The sequence below is a fragment of the Mastomys coucha genome, unplaced genomic scaffold (assembly GCF_008632895.1).
Source record: "Mastomys coucha isolate ucsf_1 unplaced genomic scaffold, UCSF_Mcou_1 pScaffold15, whole genome shotgun sequence".
In the NCBI taxonomy this organism is placed as follows: Eukaryota; Metazoa; Chordata; class Mammalia; order Rodentia; family Muridae; genus Mastomys; species Mastomys coucha.
In genome coordinates this window covers 96,017,871-96,040,817 of record NW_022196897.1, presented here as the reverse complement: position 1 = coordinate 96,040,817, position 22,947 = coordinate 96,017,871, and the positions used below count along the sequence as shown (strand labels likewise).

The following is a 22,947-nucleotide window of genomic DNA, read 5'->3' as shown; positions in this document are numbered from 1 at the left end:
GCACATACAACACATAAAACTACTTTTGTTGCAGTACTTTCTATATCTGTACAAGACCATGTGGAGTTTATATCAGGATCCAAGCTTTAGAATGCTCCCAAGATCTCATAACAGTTTGTTTGTCATGTGTCACCCAGGTGATGGGTAGTCAAGAAGATTCACCATAGACAGTCAAGAAGATCCATCCATACACTATGGACAATAACTCTTTCAATTCCAACACTCACCCAGGACAGTGACAGTAAACAGAGTTTGTAAAAAAGAAACTTGTGGCTGCTAGAAAGACACTCAAGTCTATTTTCATTTAGAGAATGAGCAAAGGTCATACAAACCTTTGGATTTGTCTGGCTCTACATTTTTACTTTTTCTTTCTTTTTTTGTTTTTTAACAAAAGTAGTCTTTAAAAAATATCAAGAGATTTTAAGTTTGGCCTGGTTTTTGTCTGTTTGTTTGTTATTTGTGTTTTTGTTTTTGTTTATGAGGCAGAGAGTCCCCTGTGTAACAACCCTCTCTGGCTGTCCTGGAACTCTCTTTTTGACCAGGCTGTGAGTTTGAGACCTGCCTGGTCTACAGAGCTAGTTCCAGGACAACCAGGGCTACACATGGAAATCTTTCCTTGAATAACTAAATATGAAGAATAAATAGATAGGAAAATAATGGGTAGATAGATAGATAGATAGATAGATAGATAGATAGATAGATAGATAGATTACTATAACACCTTCTTTATTTTATTTAAAGAATAAACTAGCTTTGAGAGAGCCTATCTTTAACAATTAGACTGAATTCTCAACCTACTACATAATACTAAGACTTGATGAAGTTTCTGCCATTGAAATATTTATTCAATTTCCACTTTCTTCTTGTTATATAAAGATATAAATGTCCAAGAAATCTTCCCATTTCCTCTAGCCATAACTTATGTTCTTTTTCCAGAAATATGAGCTGTAATATACTTATTATGATTTCTTTTCCTGATTCATTTTCAAAGAATTCAATTTCTATTGTCATTTTGATAAGACAGAGGCATATGAGATTAAGACTTTTTCCACTGTCTTATATAGTATTTGTGGTATTTCCTTTGCTGAAGGTAGTATTAATTCATCATTGTGTAGCAGCTTAGTTTTGAAGATAATTACTAGCTATTATGAGAAGAGGCAATAAAATACTAAAGATGCTTATCTCCTCTTTAATTGAGAGAGGACTTACAATGCCTTATGTCTCAGAGAAAAAGAACAACAGAAATTCAATCCAAGAGATTCGATTTTTTATATATATATATATATAAATACACACACACACACACACACACACACACACACATACACACACGTTCCCTGTGTGTGTGTATTTGTAGTCTATGAAGGCAACAGAATTTTATTTTTGCTTCCTTTTATTGTCATTCAGTGCCTTTATCTGGAGACAAACTTAAAGCTAGTCTCACTTGGTGTCTACTACAAAGTCTACATTCCTTCTGAGCTCCTCCTACAATTAGTGCACAATATACACAACTGTGTACTCTATGGCTCTGGTTGTGCTTACAGGGCTTCTTAATGGCATTTAGCTCTGCTTAACTTGCTTAAAATGTCAGAAGAGCATCTTATACCCACTTCTAGAACGTTTTTCTGGTGAGGATTTAATGTGGACTCCAAAAGAAAACTCAAAAACATGTTTGTGTACCACATATCAGGGATGACCCTGAAATGCCCACTACTCTCATGGTATGTGTCACTGCTGTCCCCTGCTATGGAGCTTTGATTTTTGTTGCATGGCTTCTGGATGTTAGAATGCTTAAGATTTAGATCTGCTTTAGTTGCAATAAAAACGTCTGGAAATATTATATGACAAGATGTCTGACAACATTTTAACTCTCAGGAATTTTAAAAGGCTTTTGAGTTTTAATCATAATGAATCTTGTCATCACTTCACTAGTTTTAGTATCTTCCTCTTCTGAAAGGAATCCAGTTGAAATTTTACATCTTTAGTTAATTCAGGTCTGTCAATAGTGATTATCAGAACATACTACATAAGAAATGGGCAGAAGATTAAAAACTAGAAGAGCAAAGAGGTATAAATCAGAGATGTCTCACTGGAAGATCTCTGAGGCCCTCATTACTGAAAAAGCCTTCCTCCTGCCCTCTGATCCCCACCCTGCATCCTCCAGCACACTATTTCGAGATAGACAGCCTTCCTAGCCATTGGATTCCTCACAGCCTTCAGAATACTACTATATGTTTCATCACATGTATTAAGAGAATACCCTATGTGTGACATGTTGCACATGAGACCTGACCATAGCAATTGTCTCTCTTGGAACATTTCACAGACTGAAACTTTTCAAGACACATTTCGTAAATTCCTACACTAAAACAATACTGCAGGACTTGAATACCAAACTTAAATATAGGAAACGCCAAACAAAAACATCAATTAAAAGAAGTGATTTAGCTTTTATGGCACTGAAAATTATGGTCATCAGCATCACCTACAAGTTTCTGACACATGTATACAGGTGGCTTTTGTGAAGAGGAGGAAGACTCTGTCCAGTCATTCAGATGTGTGGGACTTGAGTTTCTGTTGGTTTCCATATGGAAAATCAGAATCTGCATATTGATTTACTATATTCAAATAGTGAAAAGGTAGAGTTTAAAAAACAACAATTTCCTTTATTTACTCGGATCTGGCAAGAGAAATGTGTGGATCACTGTATAGACACTCATCTCACCAGAAAGACAAGATAGGGGTTTCCATTGCTAACCTGCCAGCATCCATGCTGTGTGGACTGTTTGGCACTCACTTGAGCCAATCAAGTCAGTTGGGCCAGAATATTCAACTGAACAAGAACAGAAGGATGAGTCCACTTATCTTAACTCACTCACTATAGATACTGATTTCTTTCCATCAGTCACTAGAGGAGGTTTGCCTCCTCTGGAACCTGCCTCACTGTAATTACAAATAAGCTGAAAATGGAAAAATCTCTCAATTTTTTTCATAGACTCATAATTTCCTCAAATTGGATGATATTTCTAAACTACTAATCACAGTGAAAAAGAGAAAAAAAAGATCATAAGACACTAGAGGGAATGAGAAACTGAACTGAGAAAATAAACCCACGACAAATCATACTATTACCACTTTCACCTCTTGAAAGTAATTTTGGTTAAAATTTTCATGTATGTTGCAATTGGATTTGGTTTCCATAAACATTAATGTTGGACCTTAGAATAATAGGCACAGCATTAGAAAAGATAACAGGAGAAATTCTGCTGTAAAATCAACTGTCTTCTTCCTTTTCCTTTACCTGTACAACACTCCCCATGAGGGATGCAACCACAGCCATGGAGGTACATATAATACCAAAAAGGAGACCTGCAAAGAGGAAAACATGGGATGATATAGTTCCTTAAGGTCAACCCTGAGCACCCATCCCTGTGTCCACTTCAAGTCCTACTGAAGGACTGTAGAAAGAAAACTTTCTGCACACAGCCAGCCCAACTCAGCACACTTGTAATCTTTCCTCAGGGAAAATGAACTTGAGTCCAGAATTTAAAGATTTCTTTTTGGCATTCCAGAAGTCTATCATGTGGAACAACATGAATGTGGAAAGGGTGTAAGCAAATCCAACCTAATTTTGTAGGCACTAATTTCAGGTCAGCCACTCAACAGCAATAAGCTAAAGAAGAAGCTACTGGAATCTTGAAAATATGGACAGATTTTCACCTTTAATGTCTGAATCAGCATTAATACATACTACCATACAGGCTCCAAAATCTGAAAGTGTTTCTTGCTTCTCCCATTGGCGTTTTATTCATAACATCTTTGTGGTCCGTAGTAATGCTATAACATTATTACAATTAAATATTGATTTACTCATATATCAACATACAGATTTGTTTATACATTAGCTCAAGGAGCTTCTGATGTCACAGAAGCTTGACATTGAAGTCATTGTATTGTCTAGTGACTTTAAAGATGATTTCTTCTCTTTAAAAATTATTGTTTTTATACATTTCTATTTTAAAAACATTCCAAGAACATGTTTCTATAACTTATCAACAAAATAAACGGAGAGATAGAATTAGAGTAACAGACACAGTGGCCCATTCTCTGGATAGGGGATCCTGAACTATATAAATAGAGAATGCCAGCTGAGCACAGCAAGCATGGAATCACTCTCTTTCCTCTTGGCTGTAAGGTTAACTAGCTGATACAACTTCCTGTAACCTATGAACTGTAACCTATAAGGTAAAATGAAGCCTTTGTCTCCTAAGTTGTGCTTGTTATACTAGTTTATCTCAGCAAAGGAAATGAAGCTAAAACACCTAAAGATCTAACCCTGCTCCTAATGTAACTATTGATTCAATCTTATTAGATCCTCCCTAAAGTTTGGGCACTATGCCATATACCAGGGTAATAAAGCCAAAATTACTCTTTACACAAGGGGTCCCATTCTGAGAAGGGACTAACTACATTAAATAAATTGAAATATGTATCCAAAAATACTCTCACAATAATGGTGCTTGTGGATTTTGTCCTACAAGATCTATATCAGCTCCAATGATGAGGCAACACCGTTACAGAAATAACTTCTTCCTTAGTCAAACTTGTCCATGAATATCTGCCATTAACTGTATATAGCATTGGCCACAATGCCCATTCATCCTCTGGGATCTCTAATTAATGTAGTGAAAAAGATGTGGAGACTCCAGTGAGCAAATATGTGATTGTATCCATCTAAGCTTATACAAACATAAAGGAAAAAATATATTATACTATCATTCATGCAAATGCAAGATCACAGAGATTAGTGAACATATAATAAATATTTCTGAAAATAATTGACCAAATAATCATAAAAATATCACTTAAATTGGCAATCTCGATTTACAGGGTCATTTAAGTAAAGAAATATGAGTATAAAGTAAATCAAACAAATTCAACTAAAAAAACAAACAGACAAGAGCCAACACTAATAAGTTTTTATGAAAATGAAGTTAGATGCAAAAGCGAAGTATCTCAACTGGATGTGAAATCTTGACAGTTGACAGAACTTATCTTCTGAAGAACAGTGGGTTCTAAAAAGAATTGTATGAGATCATTCCTAATTATTTCAAACTGAAGCATCCCAGGGCCATCCACAAATTTCATCCTCAAATCCATGGGTTTGTTTTCTTAAATTCATCTAAGCATATGTGTGTGTGTGTATATATTGCACAAATATATATACATATCACACACACACACACATATGATATGTATGTATGCATTTGAACATATACATAGAACTTACAAAGTCTGGGTCATTGTGGGATTCCATTTATAAGAAATTCAAGGCAAAGATCTATAGTGTATAAACAAAATCTACTTGTTGTTTTCCTCTAGAGGAAGATGAGAGTAGATAATGAGAAAAGTCATAGAAAGCATTATAAGGTATTAATCATGACAACATATCTTAGTAAGTAATTAGGTGTCATAGGTAGATGAATATGCTGGCTAGTTTTATAACAACTTTATCCAAGTTAAAGTCACTAGAAAAGTGGGATCCTAAATTGAAAAAATGCTTCTAAAAGAGTGGGTTACAGGCAATTTGTAGGGCATTTTCTTAATTAACAATTATGTGGAAGTGTCCTGACTGTTCTGGGTGGGGCCATGCCTGGTCAGGTGGTCCTGGTTTGAATAAGAAAGCAGACTGCTCCATAGTTAATCTCTGCAACTCCTTCCATGGGTATTTGGTTCCCCCTTTTAAGAAGGAATGAAATGTCCACCTTTTGGTCTTCCTTCTTCTTGAGTTCCTTGTGGTTTGTGGGTTGTTCTTCCTGTATTCCAAACTTCTGGGCTAATAACCACTTATCAGAGAGTGCATACTGTGTTTGTTCTTTTGTGATTGGGTTACCTCTCTCAAGATTATATTCTCCAGATCCATCCATTTCCCTAAGAATTTCATAAATTTATTGTTTTTAATAGCTGAGTAGTACTCCATTGTGTAGATGTACCACAATTTCTGTATCCACTCCTCTGTTGAGGGACATCTGGGTCGTTTCCAGGTTCTGGCTTTTATAGATAAGGCTGCTATGAACATGGTAGAGCATGTGTCCTTATTACATGTTGCAGTATCTATGGAGCAGAGACTAAAGGAAGGGCAAGACAGCCTAAATATAGCTATCTCCCGAGAGGCTCTGACAGTACCTGAGTAATACAGATGTAGAGGCTCACAGACATCTATTGAACTGAGTACAGGGTCCCCAATGAAGGAGTTAAAGACCAATGTTTGTTTCTTTGTTTTTTGGAGGGGAAACTGGGAAAGGAGAAATTTACATGTAAATAAAGAAAATATCTAATAAAATAAATAAATAAATAAAAAGAAAAAGGAAAAAAAAAAAGAAAGCAGACTAAATAAGACACTGAGGCAAGCTAGTAATCAACTCAGAGCCAGCCCCTCCAGCTTCCTGCCCTGTTTCATTCCTGTTTTTACTTCTTTCTACAATGAGTGTTTATATAGAAATGCAAACTAAACAAATCAGTTCCTCCCTAACTTGCTTTTGGTCATGATGTTTCCTCACAGCAATTGTAACCCTAGCTAGGGCAATGGATTTGTCAAAGTTCAATAAGCATGTACTTAAAAGTTTCCCATTATGTTTATAAGCATTTCTTATATTAAAAGTCTTGAATCCTATATGGAATTCTAGTTAATGATATGCAAGTTAAATAATTATGGAAAATGAAATGGTGCTTGCAGTTTACTTTTAAATAACCAACTGGTATGGTGGGTTAATGGATTGTCAAAGAGCTGGATGACTGTGTGACAAAGTTTCAGAAAAAGTTAATCTGGAATTGGATATTTATATGAGTGTATTGATGTGTTTCCACATTATTTTTATAATAAAATATAAGTAACAAAGCATAAGTAAAAAGTAAAAATAGCTATTGTGAGGAGATTTTTATTTGAGGCTAGTTCAAAGTAATATTGATAGGAACATATATGTCAGGAATGCAGAGGAAAAATGTATGAAAAAACAACAAAGAAAAGTTAAAAGATAAGAGAAACAAACAGCCAAAATGAGAAGAATAAAGAAGTGGAAAATATAACTATTGAATACAATAATCACACTTTTGTAAAATCCAATTTAAATGTTGTGAGTAGACAAGATTTAGGTAAATGGCTATGTATGAACTTTTTACAACAACAACAACAAACAAACAAAAAGGACAAAAAAATTAGCAGTTTCACACAGATATAAACAACTTAAAAAAATGTTATATGGTTTGTGGCTATACCATCCTGTATTTAAGATCTAATCTGATCTTTGCAGATAAGCAGTGTCAAGCCTGGTAAGTACTGCAATAGGAGAAAATATTATGAGAAAATCATATCATCTATAGTATCAGTAAAAAGGGAAAAGACAGGAAAGACTGAAGAGAAAGATAGGGAGGAAAGAATAGAGATTTGAAGCAGGCCATTTAAAGTTAGAGGTAGGGTAGTACAGAGAAAGTAGCTGTAATTAAAGAGAAACCTCAGGGTCTGTCCTGAAGGCAAGACTGCACACATCAAAGGGTCTAAGTTGTAAAAATGCAAATATCTTTAAAAGTAAAGATCCAGAGGTAAGAATGCTAGAGTAGGAGTTCCATGCTAGCAAACTGTACTGGGAACAGTCTGCCCCAAGATCAAAAGCCAAGGCACCCAGAGGATCCTTGGGCTTTGGTTAGGCATAAAGAATGAAGTTTTGTCCTTTGCTGGAAAATGGATTGAACTGGAGAAATGAGAAGTTACGGGTAGTGAATGTATTCAAAATATATGATACTTGAAAGAAAATGACTTTAAGAAGTTCATTGCCATGTCCAATGACTAAACACTATAAAAGTAACAAGAATATAATAAAGTAAGCTATTGAATGAAATATTGTATAATCATTGAACTCCTACATTTTCAAAACATATATAAGAAAAGGCACAATGTAAATTGCTACAAAAAACTATAAATAGGATTATATAGGTATAATTTTACTTACAAACTAAATTATTTTCTAAATTTCCTGTACTTTCTATATTAAGTATACATGGTACATAATTTATCTATACTTTAAAAGCAGCAAATTTGGGGCCTCAGGAAATAAATGCTTATTTTATTGTTTCAGAGCACACACTGTTCTTGCAGAGAACTTGAGTTGTTTCCAGCACCCACATCAGGTAGATCACAACTGCCTGCAACTCATGTTCCAAGGGATCTGAAACTCTCTTCTGACCTCTATGGGCACTATACTATGGGTACAAACCTGTACTCAGACATACACATATACATAGAATAACCAAAAATCAAATCCTAAAATACAATTGTTTATGAAAATATAATTGAATTGATAACTGCTTCAGTGATTATAATATGCAATTTTAATAATTAAAAATCAATGAGAATCTCATGCATACAGATTCAATTTATAAGACCACCAGTACTTCTCTCTCCAATTATTCATGTCTCTCCTCAAACCTCCCTCCCAACTTCACAACCTCTACTTTTTTTTTTTTCAGTTTTTTGAGACAGGGTTTCTCTGTGTAGCCTTGGATGTCCTGGAACTCACTCTGTAGACCAGGCTGGCCTCAAACTCAGAAATCTACCTACCTCTGCCTCCCAAGTGCTGATATTAAAGGCATGCACCACCACTGCCCAGCTACATCCTCTTTATTATGTTTTAGTAATCTGCTGAGTCCAATTAGTCATACCAACATACTCATATATGTGGGTACATCAATTGGTTCATAATTAACCTATGTAAAACAACATCTCTAAAGAAAATTTAATCTCTCCTAACAACCATCAACTGTCAATCATCTATATCACAGCCTTTCCACCCAACCTCAGAAAATATTTGGATGGGGGGGGTTATAAATATAAGAACCAGAGGTTGGAAAGAACTAGATTAAAACATCATCTTGTGGACATGACAGGACCTCTGCACCCATGTACTCTGGGTGTATAACAATCAATTTTACAATTTATTACAATTGTGAAATTATAATGGAGGACAGTTATAAGGTACCCTGACTCTAACAGAAGATGTCCATTTAAAAATGGCAGTTAAGACAAGCAGGGAAAAGATGAAAGCCCTCAGTGAATGAAGGAGAAACCACAAGCATAAGCCTTGAGGTACGAAGGTTGACTGTTGCCTTCAACAGACTGTAGCTTCCAGAGAGTGTGGAACAGAACATCTCCTCGTGTAAAAGGTCTGGTAAGATCAACTCAGCATTATCACTGATGTAAAGAGATCAGAGCATGAGATGCCTGAAAAGTAGGACCAGAGCAAGGTAAACTAGATAGCCATTCCTTCCTGGTACCCTCTGGTAAGAACTTTGGAAGCTTAAGAATCTGCATGCTTGTCTATCAGTGGGTATTTATGTGTACTCTTGCATCCTGAACAGCACATGGAAGATTCTGATTCAAGCCATCTAACTTTCATAATATGGAGTAGAATTTCCACCAGCTATACCTACATAAGCCTTTACTGATCCAGGTATTCAGCGTGTCGGAGAGATGTGGAAAACAGCTCTTGACAAAATCCTCAAAGGTCACTGTTGCTAAGGCATTGATGCTGGCAGCCACTGTGCTACAAAAGGAAAAACAAAACAAAACAACATACAAGAAAATGATCTGAACTAAAAAGGATGAATCATATGTCAACCTTATCATCCAGAAGAGGCATGGCAACATAGTCTTGAGAAATACAGATATCCATATATTTCCACATTTTAGAACCCAGTGAACTACATAGCAAGCAATAGTGGAGGAATGTTCCACACACATACCAATGTGTATGTGGATGGGAGTATCCCTCTAGGCTCATTTGGAAGCAGCAAAGAAGTGACTATCCTAACCCCGAAGAGTGTTTGCCATTACTTAACAACTTATCTATCTGTATATCTGCTCATTTATATATTAGTGTTGAAAGGCCATAGTCCTTGTAGTTTATCTCGGAATATAAAAATCAATTTTATAATTTATTAAAACTGTCAAATTTAATGGAGGACAGTTATAAGATACCTGACTCTGACAGAAGATGTCCCTTTAAAAGTGACAGTTAAGACAAGTGGGGAAAAGATTCATAAAAAGCAGGTGAAAGCCCTGGTGAATGAAGGAGAAACCATGAGCATACACATGGAGGGGCAAAGGTGGCTGTTGCCTTCTACATCCTGAAGCTTCCAGGAGTCTGGAATGGAATTAGTATAGGAGAAAAACAACCTGAGAAGAAACAAAAACTGGCTAACAGCTGTTCTGTTTTCCTCTTCCTCTCCCTCTCCTTCTATCCCTCTCTCCCTCTTCCCCTCTTTTTCCTTCTCTCCCTCTCCCTCTCTCCCTCTCCTTCTGTCCCTCTCTCCCTCTTCCTCTCTTTTTCCTTCTCTCCCTCTCTCCTTCTCTCCCTCTCCCTCTTTCCCTCTCTCCCTTTCCCTCTGCCTCTCTCCCTCTCCCTCTCCATATCACTCTCTCTCCCTTTTCTCTCCCTCTCCCTTTCTCCCTATCCCTCTACCTCTCTTTCTCCCTAACCCTCTCCCCTTCCTCCCTCTCTCTCCCTCTCTCGCTCTCTCTATCTCTCTCTGTCACTCTCTGTCACTCTCTCTCTCTGACATCACAAAATTAAGTGTGATAGATGTGCCAAAGCATCAGAAAGTTGAATTAAATTTAAAAGGTGAAAAACTATCACCCAAGAATGGTTCCTTCTAAAAAATATAATAAAACAATGATTTTTAGCTTCAATTATTTGTCCTTGTTCACAAAGCATAGTTATATAAGAATACAAAAGAATATAATTTGTAGAAAAGAAGAAAACTTCAAAAATATTTGTGGCTTTAATAATTTGATGGAAAAATATCCCATAAGATTAAAGACTGCAATGTGCAGAAAATTGTGTAATAGAAACTAATAACCAACTTCTGATACATACAAACTTGCATGTTATATTTGTTACTAACAATGACATCATTACAACTATAGACTAAGGGAGGACTGAAAACTGAGAGGATAAAAATGTAGAGTTTACAAAGTATTTGAAATATATAGAAGAATTACAATGAAATAAAAGTAATATTTGAAATCACTGGTAAAAGGTAGCTTATTTATTAAAAAGTAAGACAAATGGCTGATAATTTAGAAGGGAAATATATCACTGCTCTACTTGATTCTGACATCATTTATATAAGGTAGATAATTGATCATTTCACCCATTAATAACATAAGAAATATACTGTGATACTCATAGTAATAGAAAATATTTCCTTACTCATATTATAAACCAAAAGGTAATATCATATATGATTTATCATTTCAGTGTTTCAAAGATTGCTTGACAACTAGGCAGCATGCTGCAGGATCATGCTGGAGAAGCAGTCCTTCATAGGAGAATGAAATGGAGTCACAGAAGTCAAGTCGAAGCTGCAATGGAGACCCAGCAAAGACAGAAGAGACAGTAACATACATTGGTCATTAGAATAAGTTACAGGCCTCTGGAAAAACCAGGTTCAGTTATTGATCATGTGAATGGCAACACAGAGTTTGAATTGTTCAAACCCTAGAGAGCCCATCTTCTAGTACTATGATCCCCAGATATGAGACATGGAAGGTCAAGATTTAATGTCTGCAGTATTTGGTTTTGACTTTGTCTTTGGTCAGTCTCCCCTATGGTATGTCCCACCAGAATTAGAAAGTATAGAAATTTATTTATATATTTATTTATATATTTATTTATTTAGGTATTCACAGTTGAGTTTGCCATAACTGTTGTAGGAAGACTTTAGGCTTTTGATCGATGATGGAAAAATGTAAACAGTTGAGTCTTTTGTGATAGAATGAATATAGCCAACATTGAAGTAATAGCCAGGAAGTTTTAAAGTAGAAGTGAAAAATACACTTGCATCCTGCATCCACAATGTATTCACTTACCAAAGGAAAGTTTTCTCCCTATTCTTAGTAAATCTTAGTTTCCTCATCTGCAAACTGATGAGAGTGAGTGTAAAGCTTCTCTCTTACATATTAAGTGAAACCAACGATCAAATAGAAATGCAGCATTGAAGTGGCCATTTGACACTCAGCAAGTGCTCAGTAGACAGTTGGTCATGACCATCATCATTCCAGTCAGCTCACCATCACCACTACCATCACCAACATCATCTTCAGCTTGTCAGCATACTAACCTCAGAGTTCCACTGAAGGCACAAGCCACAAAAAGTCCTGGCAGCCCTGGCATAGTTGCAAAAATCTCCATGACAAAATATGGCATTAGCTAAAAACAAGCAGAAATAGAGGGAGGGTGGAAAGGGTATATTAAGAGTTAGCTCATCAATATCTGAAATGTTTAAATTTAGATTTTAACAACTGAGATGAGAAATTTAGTTCCCAGTATCTTTCTTTAATGTGTGAAATTTTCTTGTATGTTTTCTCTGAATTTAGAGTTAATCTCTAAAAGCCCATCTTTAACATTTGTCTTTCAGGGAACCTAGGTGTAACCCAGCTTGTGGGAAAGGAGACTACATGATGGAGTAGGTCAGCTGAATGCATATGAAAAGAAAGGGAGAGTGAATGCTTCTCATGAGACTATTGTGCCTATGTTTCAAAAATCACATTTAGTAATCTATACTTTCATGACATATTTTGCTTTGGTGGGAATATAATAATAGGTACTATGAGAATAAAAACTACTTGTTCAATGTTTTTATTCTTTAATCTTTTTTCAATAGTCCAGTCATTATCCCCACCCTGCTCCACTCTCTGACTTTTCCTCATCCTATTCCTCTTTCCCACCTCATCTCCAAGTGGCTGTCCCCACCCCTCACCCCCACCCCACCAGACCTTCCCACTCTCTGGGGCCTCAGGTTTCTCGAGGATTAGGTATGTCTTCTCTCACCGAGGCCAGATCAGGCAGTCCTCTGCTGTATACGTGTTGGGGGCCTCATATCAGCTGGTGTATGATGCCTGGGTTCACTGTCTAAGAGATCTGGGAGACCCAGGTGAGTTGAGATTTCTGGTCTTCCTATGGGGTCACCCTCCTGCTCAACTTCTTCCAGCTTTTCCCTAATTAAACCTATTTGTTCAATTTCATTATTTAATGTTACCTTGTTTATTTTTTGTAGTTTTGTAACATATTCTCATATAGCCCTGGAAATCTTCTCAAATTCATTCTGTAACTAAGGCTAGCCTTAAATTCTTGATCCTCTGGCTCCATTTTTAAATCTTTAATTCCAAGTACCTGACACTATGCTCATTTTTGTTCAGTTTTCGACTAAAGAATCATTAATCATTCTTAGACTACATAGAAAAGAGTATCACCAACACACATGGATTGGAGCTTACCTTCTACTTAGCCTGTCTTCAGAATGTATTCATGAGCAAGGGAAAGTGTTCTCTTTCTGTGTGTAGGTCCACTTCTATATATTAGAATGTACTGTGTGTGAGGTCACCCAGGAGTTAGGGAAAGAACCCGGGGGCTGTGCTTGGCCAGTGGGGGGTAGGTTTATTTGGAAAAAGGATAACTCCACCACTACACAACATATTTCTGCTATGAAATCAGGAAAGTACATACCTGGTCTGGTGCCAAAATAGCACCAGAAGTCCAAGGGTCACAATCCTTGAAGTAGGAGTACATGATCAAACCAGAGAAGACTGCACACACCACAATTATCCAGAGACCCAACAAATTAAAGTACAAGGCACTAGAAAAGAGGACAGAGCAATTGTCTGACACATTGTATCTCAGTAAAGACTGAAGGATACACTTTGAAGGACTCATTCTCCAGCTTTGAGGAAGCATTACACTTTACAATTCACATTGAAGGAGTCATCACACTATTTAGGATAATTGCCAAATTTGAATAAGTTAAGATTTTAGATGAATTTTCCTTTGAATAAGAGTTTTTCCCCAAATTGCAATGTGTGTGGTATATGACCTATTTTCTTGTATAAAATTTTACATAATGATTATTCCCATTATAAAACTTTAAGTAACTTCTCCCTACTCAATTAATGAAGCTGTCAAAAAAAAAAAAAACCAACTTAAATTTTAATAATTTTTCTTCCAGGGAGACAATAATGAGATAACATAAAAATAGATGAGTATTGATTACAGCTAAGTACTGGAGATGAGAACAGATAAAAATTAAAGTATTTTAGAGACAATAGAAAAATCAACAATAGGAAGATCAACTTAAACATTATTTGCAGAAGTGAATTTTATTCTACAGCACACAAGCACAATTACAGTTGGGTGCTTTTTCAAGGTTCTATACATTACTTTGCTTTCATGTAGACATTTGACTGTCGAGATTTTACTCATATTCTTAATCTCATAGAAGACGTGGAAGTTGGCAGGCCTTACATTGTGCTGATAAAATTAAAAACCTCAATATGACAAGACTCACATTGTTACTTTTTATTTGTTTTAATTAAGTCAGGATTTAAAGATGAGTCCATATTTAAATGTAAGAGTATACATTTCTTTTGTGGAAACCATGGCATGATGTTTGAGATAAATAAAAATATATATGTATGTGTATACATGCACACATCCATACATTCCTCCAATATGTGGGTGTCTGTATGTTTCTGCACAAACATGAGATAATGACCTTCCTTAAACATTGTACTGTTTAATAAATGACAAATACTTAACAAATACAATATGTTATTCTTGGTGTTTTGGGAAAAATTGATGAGAAGTATATACTTCCTAACATCCATTTACTAGTTTGTTAAGAAACAGAAATTCAACATATTACAAGACAGTAATATCTAGGCATATGGTAAATATCTATTTTACTAACAATTCAAGAGACAGAGGAGAAAAAGTTTTGAACCTAGAAGTTTGTGGCCATTCTGGAACAAATAGAAATCCTATTTCAAAACTAAATAAGAATATTAAAAGGAAAGGAGAAAGTTATTATTTATTTCACCAAAAGATTATTCTCTTTATACATATATTTGATTATAGGTTATCTAAAGGCAGATTTTTATTTTAATTTGAATTTTAAATGAATTTTCAGATCAAAACCACATGTATTTTTCATCATTTCATCTATTTGAAAAAGTGATGACCATGTGTTTGGAAAGCTTATTTAATGTAATTTACTGTAATAAAATTTTACATATAGTGATGTGGTAGTTCCCACTGTAGAAATAAACTTAAAAATGGTTGAGTTATTTCAAGACAATTCTACATCTCATAGAATGAAAATAAGAAATTTACATTGAACACATTTTAAAATTGTGTAAAGAAGTAGCCATAATGACTAGACTAGGGTCAGGAACCTTGAGGAGGATCTTTGGAGCTGAAATGCCTTTTGAAGTAAAATTTGGGGATTTCTGATAGTTATATAAACTAATAGAAAAATGTCTTTGCTTTCTCTCTAGCAAGTGGGCTGTTCTGGAATTTTTGCTGGAACCTAAAACATCTAACTGTGCCTATTCTTATATTATGCAGTAAACTGTTCCCATGAGAGCTGCAGCAGCCATAGACACATGCCTTACATTTCATACTTCTTAAATCTCTCCTTAGAAATGTTAAGGTTAGCTACTCATATTAAAGAATCCTAAAGTTAGATGTGGAGAGAACTTAACTTTGGTTGATTTGCAAACGTAAAGTGAAGCTTGGTTTGTTCCATTGTTCTAAGTATTTAGGGAAACAGAAACTTAAGGCAAACCTATGAGAAGACCCTAAACAACTCAAAGGGCTTCTCATAGGGATGAGCAAGGAAGGCGGGTATGTAGCTTTAATCAATAGCATGTATTCTTTGCTTTCTTCTGTGTTCATACTTTAAAAGCCTCATGCCTGTAGTCCTTCAGTGGTGCCACAAGAAATATTTTAAATGAACCTGTGTGATTCATCAGTTATCTTTTTTTTTGAAATTAACTATTTAAAATTACAGAATGTGTCTCAATTTACCTCCTAAACACATAAAAAATCAGCTACAGCTACAGATAACACACAATGAGTCAAAAATGACCAGGACCGTCTTGCCATGGAGACTATAAGCAAGAAGCATGATTTGCTCCTCTTCCTTGCTCAATGCACCTAATCTAGCCTGCTTAGCTCTCAGCAAATCAAGACAAAAATTAATCAAGAGAAAAGCCAAGCAGGGTATGCTGAAATGGAAATAGCTATGTTTGACTGAAACAGTTGTTGAAATGGCTGTATGAATACTTGCTACATGAGCCTGTGGACCTGCTTTTGGATTCTGGCACTCATGTGAGAAGCAAGACATAGCTGTACATGCATTCCGGGCTGAGTAAAGGAGAGACATAAAAGTATTACTGGGCTGCCATTCTAACTCCAGGTCCAGGGAAAGATCATGTCTCAAAACAGTAAGACCTGGAGGGGCCTGATGGCACATCCTTTTAAGCCAACACACAGGAGGTAGAAAAATGCAGATCTCTGTGAGATTGAGGCCAGCCTGGTGTACAGAGTGAACTTCAGGACATCTAGAACTATATATGGAAACCCTGTATCAAATAAGTAACAAACAAACCACCAAAAAACTGAGATGATGAGTGATGAAGCAGGCATCCAACTTTCTCCTCTAGCTTCCGCATGTACACCCTTACCCCTAATACATACTTCTGCATACACATACATATATACATACATACATACATACACACTCAAACATGCACACACATACACAAATACAATTGCACACAAAGACTTTGAACCGATTAAATTAATATCTTCTTTTTTCTCTTTCACATGTATACATACCTTAATGACTCACTAAGGTAAAAGATAACATGGAAATTTTTTTCTTAATTGATAACTTACAGCTTAGCATGCTTTTCTGTTTTGCAAGAGATGCATCTCTGGATGGTTGATTGGTTCACTCCATAGATTCCAAGCCAAGTAAAAGTTCCTCCTACTGCAATTGTCCAAAAAGTGTGCCGTCTGAGAGGATCTGCATCAAAGCTGTGACACAGAAAGAAGGGAATAACAGATATTTTCTTAATGCCTCACTGATATCATTTTATGAAGCCATGTAATTAAATTTTATAAAGCATGAAAAACTAGCATTGGACATACTCAACAATGTGTAGCCGGGATCCGTTTCGTGCTTTTTCTAACACAATGTCGAAGCCACCAACATGATTGGATCCTTGAATGAGTACTGTTAAGAAGCCCACAATCATGACAACCATCTGAAATGCGTCTGTCCACACCACTGCTTTTAAACCTCCCTGAAACGGGAAGAGTGGTAAAGTTATCCCTTTAACCCTCCAACTCAGACAGTATCCCCACCACTGAATCATGTATGAACTCATTCTGAGTTGTTGCTGAACATCTTTTAAATGGCAAGTCCTGGGTTAAATATGGCAATAAGATGGTAAGTGAAGAAGACAGGTTCCCATGAAATAATTCTGAATTTCTAAGATTAATGGTAGAATTGGAAATTAAGAATAAAAACAAAGTATGGGAAGGGTAATGAAAGACTAGTTACTTTTGAGAAGTACAGTAGAGTCATGACCTGGTCTGAGGAAATAGCCATTAAGGTAAAATCTGAAGAGTAAATAAAAATTTATGAGGTTCAGATCACAAATTGAGAGGATGTCTAGAGGATATGAAGGAAAATGAAATGTAGGTTTCTGAGGAAATGAGAGAACCCTGGGAGTTACAGATGTGAGGTGTGCATAGACTAAAAGGCACGTTGGTAAAATTTCTAGAAGTCAAAATGGATACATTTAGACAAACTATTTAAATGATTTCCCAAAAACAAAAAGAGGAATATGATGAGAATTGTTTCACAGAAGCCATTGGTCAGCTACTGTGAATTACAAGGTTGTAGTAGAATAAAAAATTCCAAGTTATTCTTGATACCAAGATAATTAATGGTTTGAAGCAAGGCAGAAAAGGAAAAAAGTCTGTGGTTTTAAGAGATATTCAAGAGATAATAGTGCATAAATACGGATGAGGAAGAAATGAAAGGATTCAGTGCAAACACATAGGTCCACCTGGACAAATTTAGAGTTTTGATATAACTAGTGGTAGCACATTTTGGAAACTGCAAGACAAAGAGTGAGACAGAGACAGAGAGGCAGAGTCAAAAAGAGACAGAAGGCAAAGACAGAGACAAACACAGTGAACAACTAAGAAGGAATAAACCGGTTTTTACATATATATATATGGAGTGAGGAGTTTTGAAAGCAGCATGGTGATTAGACAGGTAACCACACCAGAGTTTCAGAAAGTTTAACCAAATAGTTAAATTCACCATAATTATTAAGCAAGAAATTTGAGCAGTAAATATACCAAACCTGCCTCCCTTGAAGAGGAGGGGGCAGGAAGAAAACAGTGTCCATATTCCTCTCCAGGGGTCCTAAATTAACTGAGGAATTAATTGGAGCTAGGATTATGTTCTTTTCTTTCTGAGTTTTAAAAGTTCCACAAATGATTCAAATGTAGAGTTCTTGTTGAAAGCACGTGGGCAGGAAGAAGGAGAAAAATGAGAGCTTGCTGTAGCATTCCATCACTCAGTCCCCTAGGACCATCATGAACATGGCAAAGGCAATTAGGGAAAACTTAAATGAAGTGGCATATAAAGATGCTTTGCAAGTGAGTAAGTGCCAGTAAAATGAAAGGAGGTAATATTTTTAACACTAAAAAAATGGAATTATCATCCTGTTACTCCTCCAGAGTGTCAGTAACTTCTATGAAAAGTTGACATACTTATCTTTAGTTTGAGAGGAAAGAAGACATTGGAGTTGCTCACCATTTACTGGTAATTGAAATTAAACCATAATCTTAATCATTGAAGTCTCTTCTAAAAGCATTTTATATGTATATAGTTTTCAAATAATGTTTTGAAGAATAATAAATCCCCCCATGACCACATACACATCTCCAGTGTCTTGATTGTATTTAAAGATGCTAAACCCAACAAGCATGGTAACATATGCCTTTAATCCCAGCATTTGGATTGCAAAGGCAGACAGATCTCTGAGTTTGAGGCCAGCCTAGTCTACATAGCGAGTTCCAGGATTCAATGCAAATAGTGAAACCCTGTCTCAAAAACAAAAACAAAACCAAACAAAGATGTTAATTCTTTCTGATCCAAACCTCAGTTTTTCAGTACTATGAAGATGAAATATTAAAGGCTCCTGTTTTCTGAGCATACTTATCATTAGTTGTATAAGATTCTACACATAACTGAATCATCACATCAGCTGGTAATCCAAGAAAACTATCAAATTCAGATGTCCTTTCTCTCCCTCCCTCCCTCCCTCCCTCCCTCCCTCCTTTCTTCCTTCCTTCCCTCCCTCTTCTCTCTCTCTCTCTCTCTCTCTCTCTCTCTCTCTCTCTCTCTCTCTCTCTCTCTCTCTCTCTCTCTCACTATATTTAATTATTGTAATTGCACTGACTACTAAATTGCAAATGATCTGAATAACAAGAATCACTTTTAAAATCTCTTCAACTGATTAATTTCCAAGTGTGGATCATCCACAAGATCAAAGAATAAAGAGAGTGCAATATGAAAGTCACTGCTGAATAAATAAATTGTTTGTTGGTGAGGCACTGTCACTCTTGGCTGACTAGACAGAAAAGAGATGGAACAGAGATTTGAGGTAAGGATAGATGAGGGACTTGGAAAGAATTTCAACTCCACACTAACAAGCTTGCTATTCTGCAAAAGTTGAAAGCAATAATTTTGTCATGAATAAATGCTGGTTTTAGGCAAACAGACTGTGTGAGAAAGACAGGCAGGACAGAGCTGGTTCAGTGTATGACTGTTTTTCTCTTCCTATACAGTGACTCTTGAAACATAAAGACTTATTGCTACTTACTTTTGAGCATCTCTTATTCTGTCAATACTTTCCTGTTCTCTTGCATAGATACATTGAGATGCTTTATTTAAACTCCACTTTCTCATTTTGACTGTTTTATTACATAGATCCTCTTGAAATTTTCTTATCCATTCACGAATGTCAAATTTCAAACAATTCAATAGTATTCCAAATTCAAGATTTTTGAAAGTTTTAAAAGTTTGATTGCTGTCTTCCTAACTCACTTGATATCATTTGATATTTTGCAGGGTTCATTCTTTAAACCCATAGCTATATACAATTATTATGTTTTTCAAGTTTTATATGACAAATAATACTTAGAAAATTCAATAATGTTACTTATAAACCACATTAAAACAATAATTATCAAGTGCCAAAACTTGACAATCCTTTGTATGACGTGCTTAGGTAAAGAAGTGCTTCACATTTCAAAGTCTTACAGATTTTGGAATGTTCATATAGAGTTTGTGATAAAGTTGATAGTGACACCAAAGTATAACCTCTGAGATGATCTAAAGTCTAAACAATTTTGAGCTTCCTCAATAAGTGTCAGATTTGGGTAGCACTTTGGATTTTTGGATTAGGGTCCCTCAGCTTGTATTTCCTTTCTTCTTATAAATTATACTATTTAAGCTAGCCAGGTTTTCCCCTTCTCTTCACAGTATTTCCTTTATATTAATCCTAGGGGATGATTTGTTAGTTGTAAATATTCAGATTAACTGATACTCAATTTCTCAAAGATAACTTTTTTGGGAACTTAACTATAATTTTAGAGTAGCTTTCTCTCCATCATTGAACATATTATTCCTATTTCCAGCTATGATAAATAATAAAAAATTTCTAGGAAATCTGTCTGATGAGTTCCTACACAGCCTCTTTCTACATCACCAGCTTTATTTTAGGTCTTCCTTGTGTACATTATTCAGTGCATTTACTGATGTGTCTAGAGATGGACTTTTCATCTTTAAAGATAGCACATACTAAACTTGTAGATTTCTACCTTTTATCAGTTCTAAAGAACTTCAAATATATGATTTGTAAATATTGTCTTTTCTCCATTCTTGGTATATTCTTCTTCTAGACTCCAATTGAACATAAATTAAATATCATTTTGTTATCAATATACCTTCATAGTTTCTTTCATTCATTATCTTTCTGATTGCATGATGCTATTCCTTCAGATATATCTTCCAAGATGAAAATCATCTCTTCAAATAAATCCAATTTGTTGTAATAGTTCTAAACTTGCAGCAGAATCTTTCCCATATGAATGAAGATTTCAGGGGACCAATCACTGGGTGGAGGAGTTAAACTCAGAAAGGCTTATAAATTAGGAAGCTAGTTGCTGAGCTCAGTAATTGAGTTAACTGTTAAATCTGAACTAAGTTTTGTGTGCTGTTTTCCTTCACACAGCCTCTCAACTGGATTCCAGAGAGAAAAGTACAACAACTAAGTGTGGGTTTGCAAGAAGTGCACCCCAAAAGGCCATGGGAATTTGGAAACATAGGGCTGGCATGGTAGTGACTCACCAGTGGGAACTTAGCGAGCTGGGTGGAGAGATTTCAGAGCTCCAGGGTCAGAGAGTCTCCATGAGATGAGAATAGGCCAGAAGCCGGACAGTGAGGGGTGCAAGCCATTAATCCTAGCACTTGGGAGGCAGAGGCAGGCAGATTTCTGAGTTCGAGGCTAGCCTGGTCTACAGAGTGAGTTCCAGGACAGCCAGGGCTATACAGAGAAACCCTGTCTCAAACAACAACAACAAAAAAAAAAAACTAGAGAGAGAGACAGAGACAGAGACAGAAACAGAGACAGAGACAGAGACAGAGAGACAGAGAGAGAAAGAGACAGAGACAGAGAGAGACACAGAGAGAGAGGGAGGGAGAGAGGGAGGGAGGGAGAGAGAGAGAGACAGAGAGAGGAGAGAGAGAGAGAATAGGCCAGTGCCTTGCCAGCAATACTGTGGATTGGTCTTTTAGTATTTCATATTACATAACTTGACCATATACTACGTAGTAAATTATTACTAATATAGTACATCATTATACTACATACTACATGATATACTAAAATAGTACTTTATTGTACTAGTTTATGCATATCTACTCCTTATTCAACATCTTACAATTAAGTATGTGGTATTTCTTAGAGGCTAAATCTTGTTTGAGGTTTTACTGTTCTTCATTCTTGGTATTTTATTCTATTTCTGATGATTTATTACATTAAGATTTTAATTGGAACATTTTATAGTGGTAAGCTGGACTTATTCTCACAGATAATTTATACTATATTTGCATTGAACAAAGAAAAATGAGTTTTTAAACTCGAGTAACTTCAGATCCCTCAAAAGATCTAAACTTAGTAAGAAAGTCCCAACCTCATCTATATTGACAGGATTCCAAAACTCATTAATATAATAAAGACACACTTATGAGATTGCCAGGGAGTCTGATCTTCTTGCCCAAACACTTACACTTTCCAATTAATAGTTCTGAATATCACACATTTAAATTATTTTAATACTGCATTTTTTATTACTTATAAGTGGGTGGGCATGGTGGAAGATTTCCCTGGGGAGCTATGGTTTTCTGTGCAATCTCAGCTGCTCATCTAAAAGTTATACTAGAGTCTAATTGTTTTTCTATTAGAGCAACAAGTTTGTCATACCTGGACAGGTTAGACAGAGAAGGAGGCTCTTCTTAAGCAAAATGTGAAGAAGTATGTGATAAGGATAAATGTTTCAATGTTAAGAAATATTAGGGTATGCAGTGTATGTGTTACAAAGGGTATATGATATGAGCATAGTGCAGAATATATGTACATCCATCTACAATATCAACTATTTTTTCTTTGCTGTGGCAGTGGCAGATACACAATGTACCTAACTGGTAACAATTGCTAAAGTATGGCAGAAAATTATATAATGATTCAGAAGAATAAAAGATTTTAATTGTGTGAAATAGATACAAGCAAGTACACATTAACTACTATTTGATCTCAGTTGTCACAACTATATAAATTCTATGCATACCATACTGCTTGCTTGAGAACTGATAATTTTTATGATCAAAAGATTAAATGAACTATAAATAAGAGACAAAATAGGCATAGAACCTTCAGACTTATTAAGTGACAACTGTCCTTGATCATTC

At 35.7% G+C, this 22,947-nt stretch overlaps 1 protein-coding gene across 1 annotated transcript in view; it reads right to left on the bottom strand.

Annotated features, from left to right (window-relative positions):
* Positions 1 to 22,947, bottom strand: part of Slc5a12 (solute carrier family 5 member 12) — a 43,767-nt gene that overhangs the window by 9,760 nt on the left and 11,060 nt on the right. Inside the window, exons 5-10 of the mRNA XM_031373597.1 lie at positions 17,043 to 17,197; positions 16,788 to 16,928; positions 13,560 to 13,689; positions 12,175 to 12,263; positions 9,484 to 9,596; positions 3,302 to 3,369 (exon numbers count right to left, since the gene is read on the bottom strand). Coding sequence (XP_031229457.1) covers positions 3,302 to 3,369; positions 9,484 to 9,596; positions 12,175 to 12,263; positions 13,560 to 13,689; positions 16,788 to 16,928; positions 17,043 to 17,197 — 696 coding nt within the window. The remainder of the gene's footprint in view (positions 1 to 3,301; positions 3,370 to 9,483; positions 9,597 to 12,174; positions 12,264 to 13,559; positions 13,690 to 16,787; positions 16,929 to 17,042; positions 17,198 to 22,947) is intronic.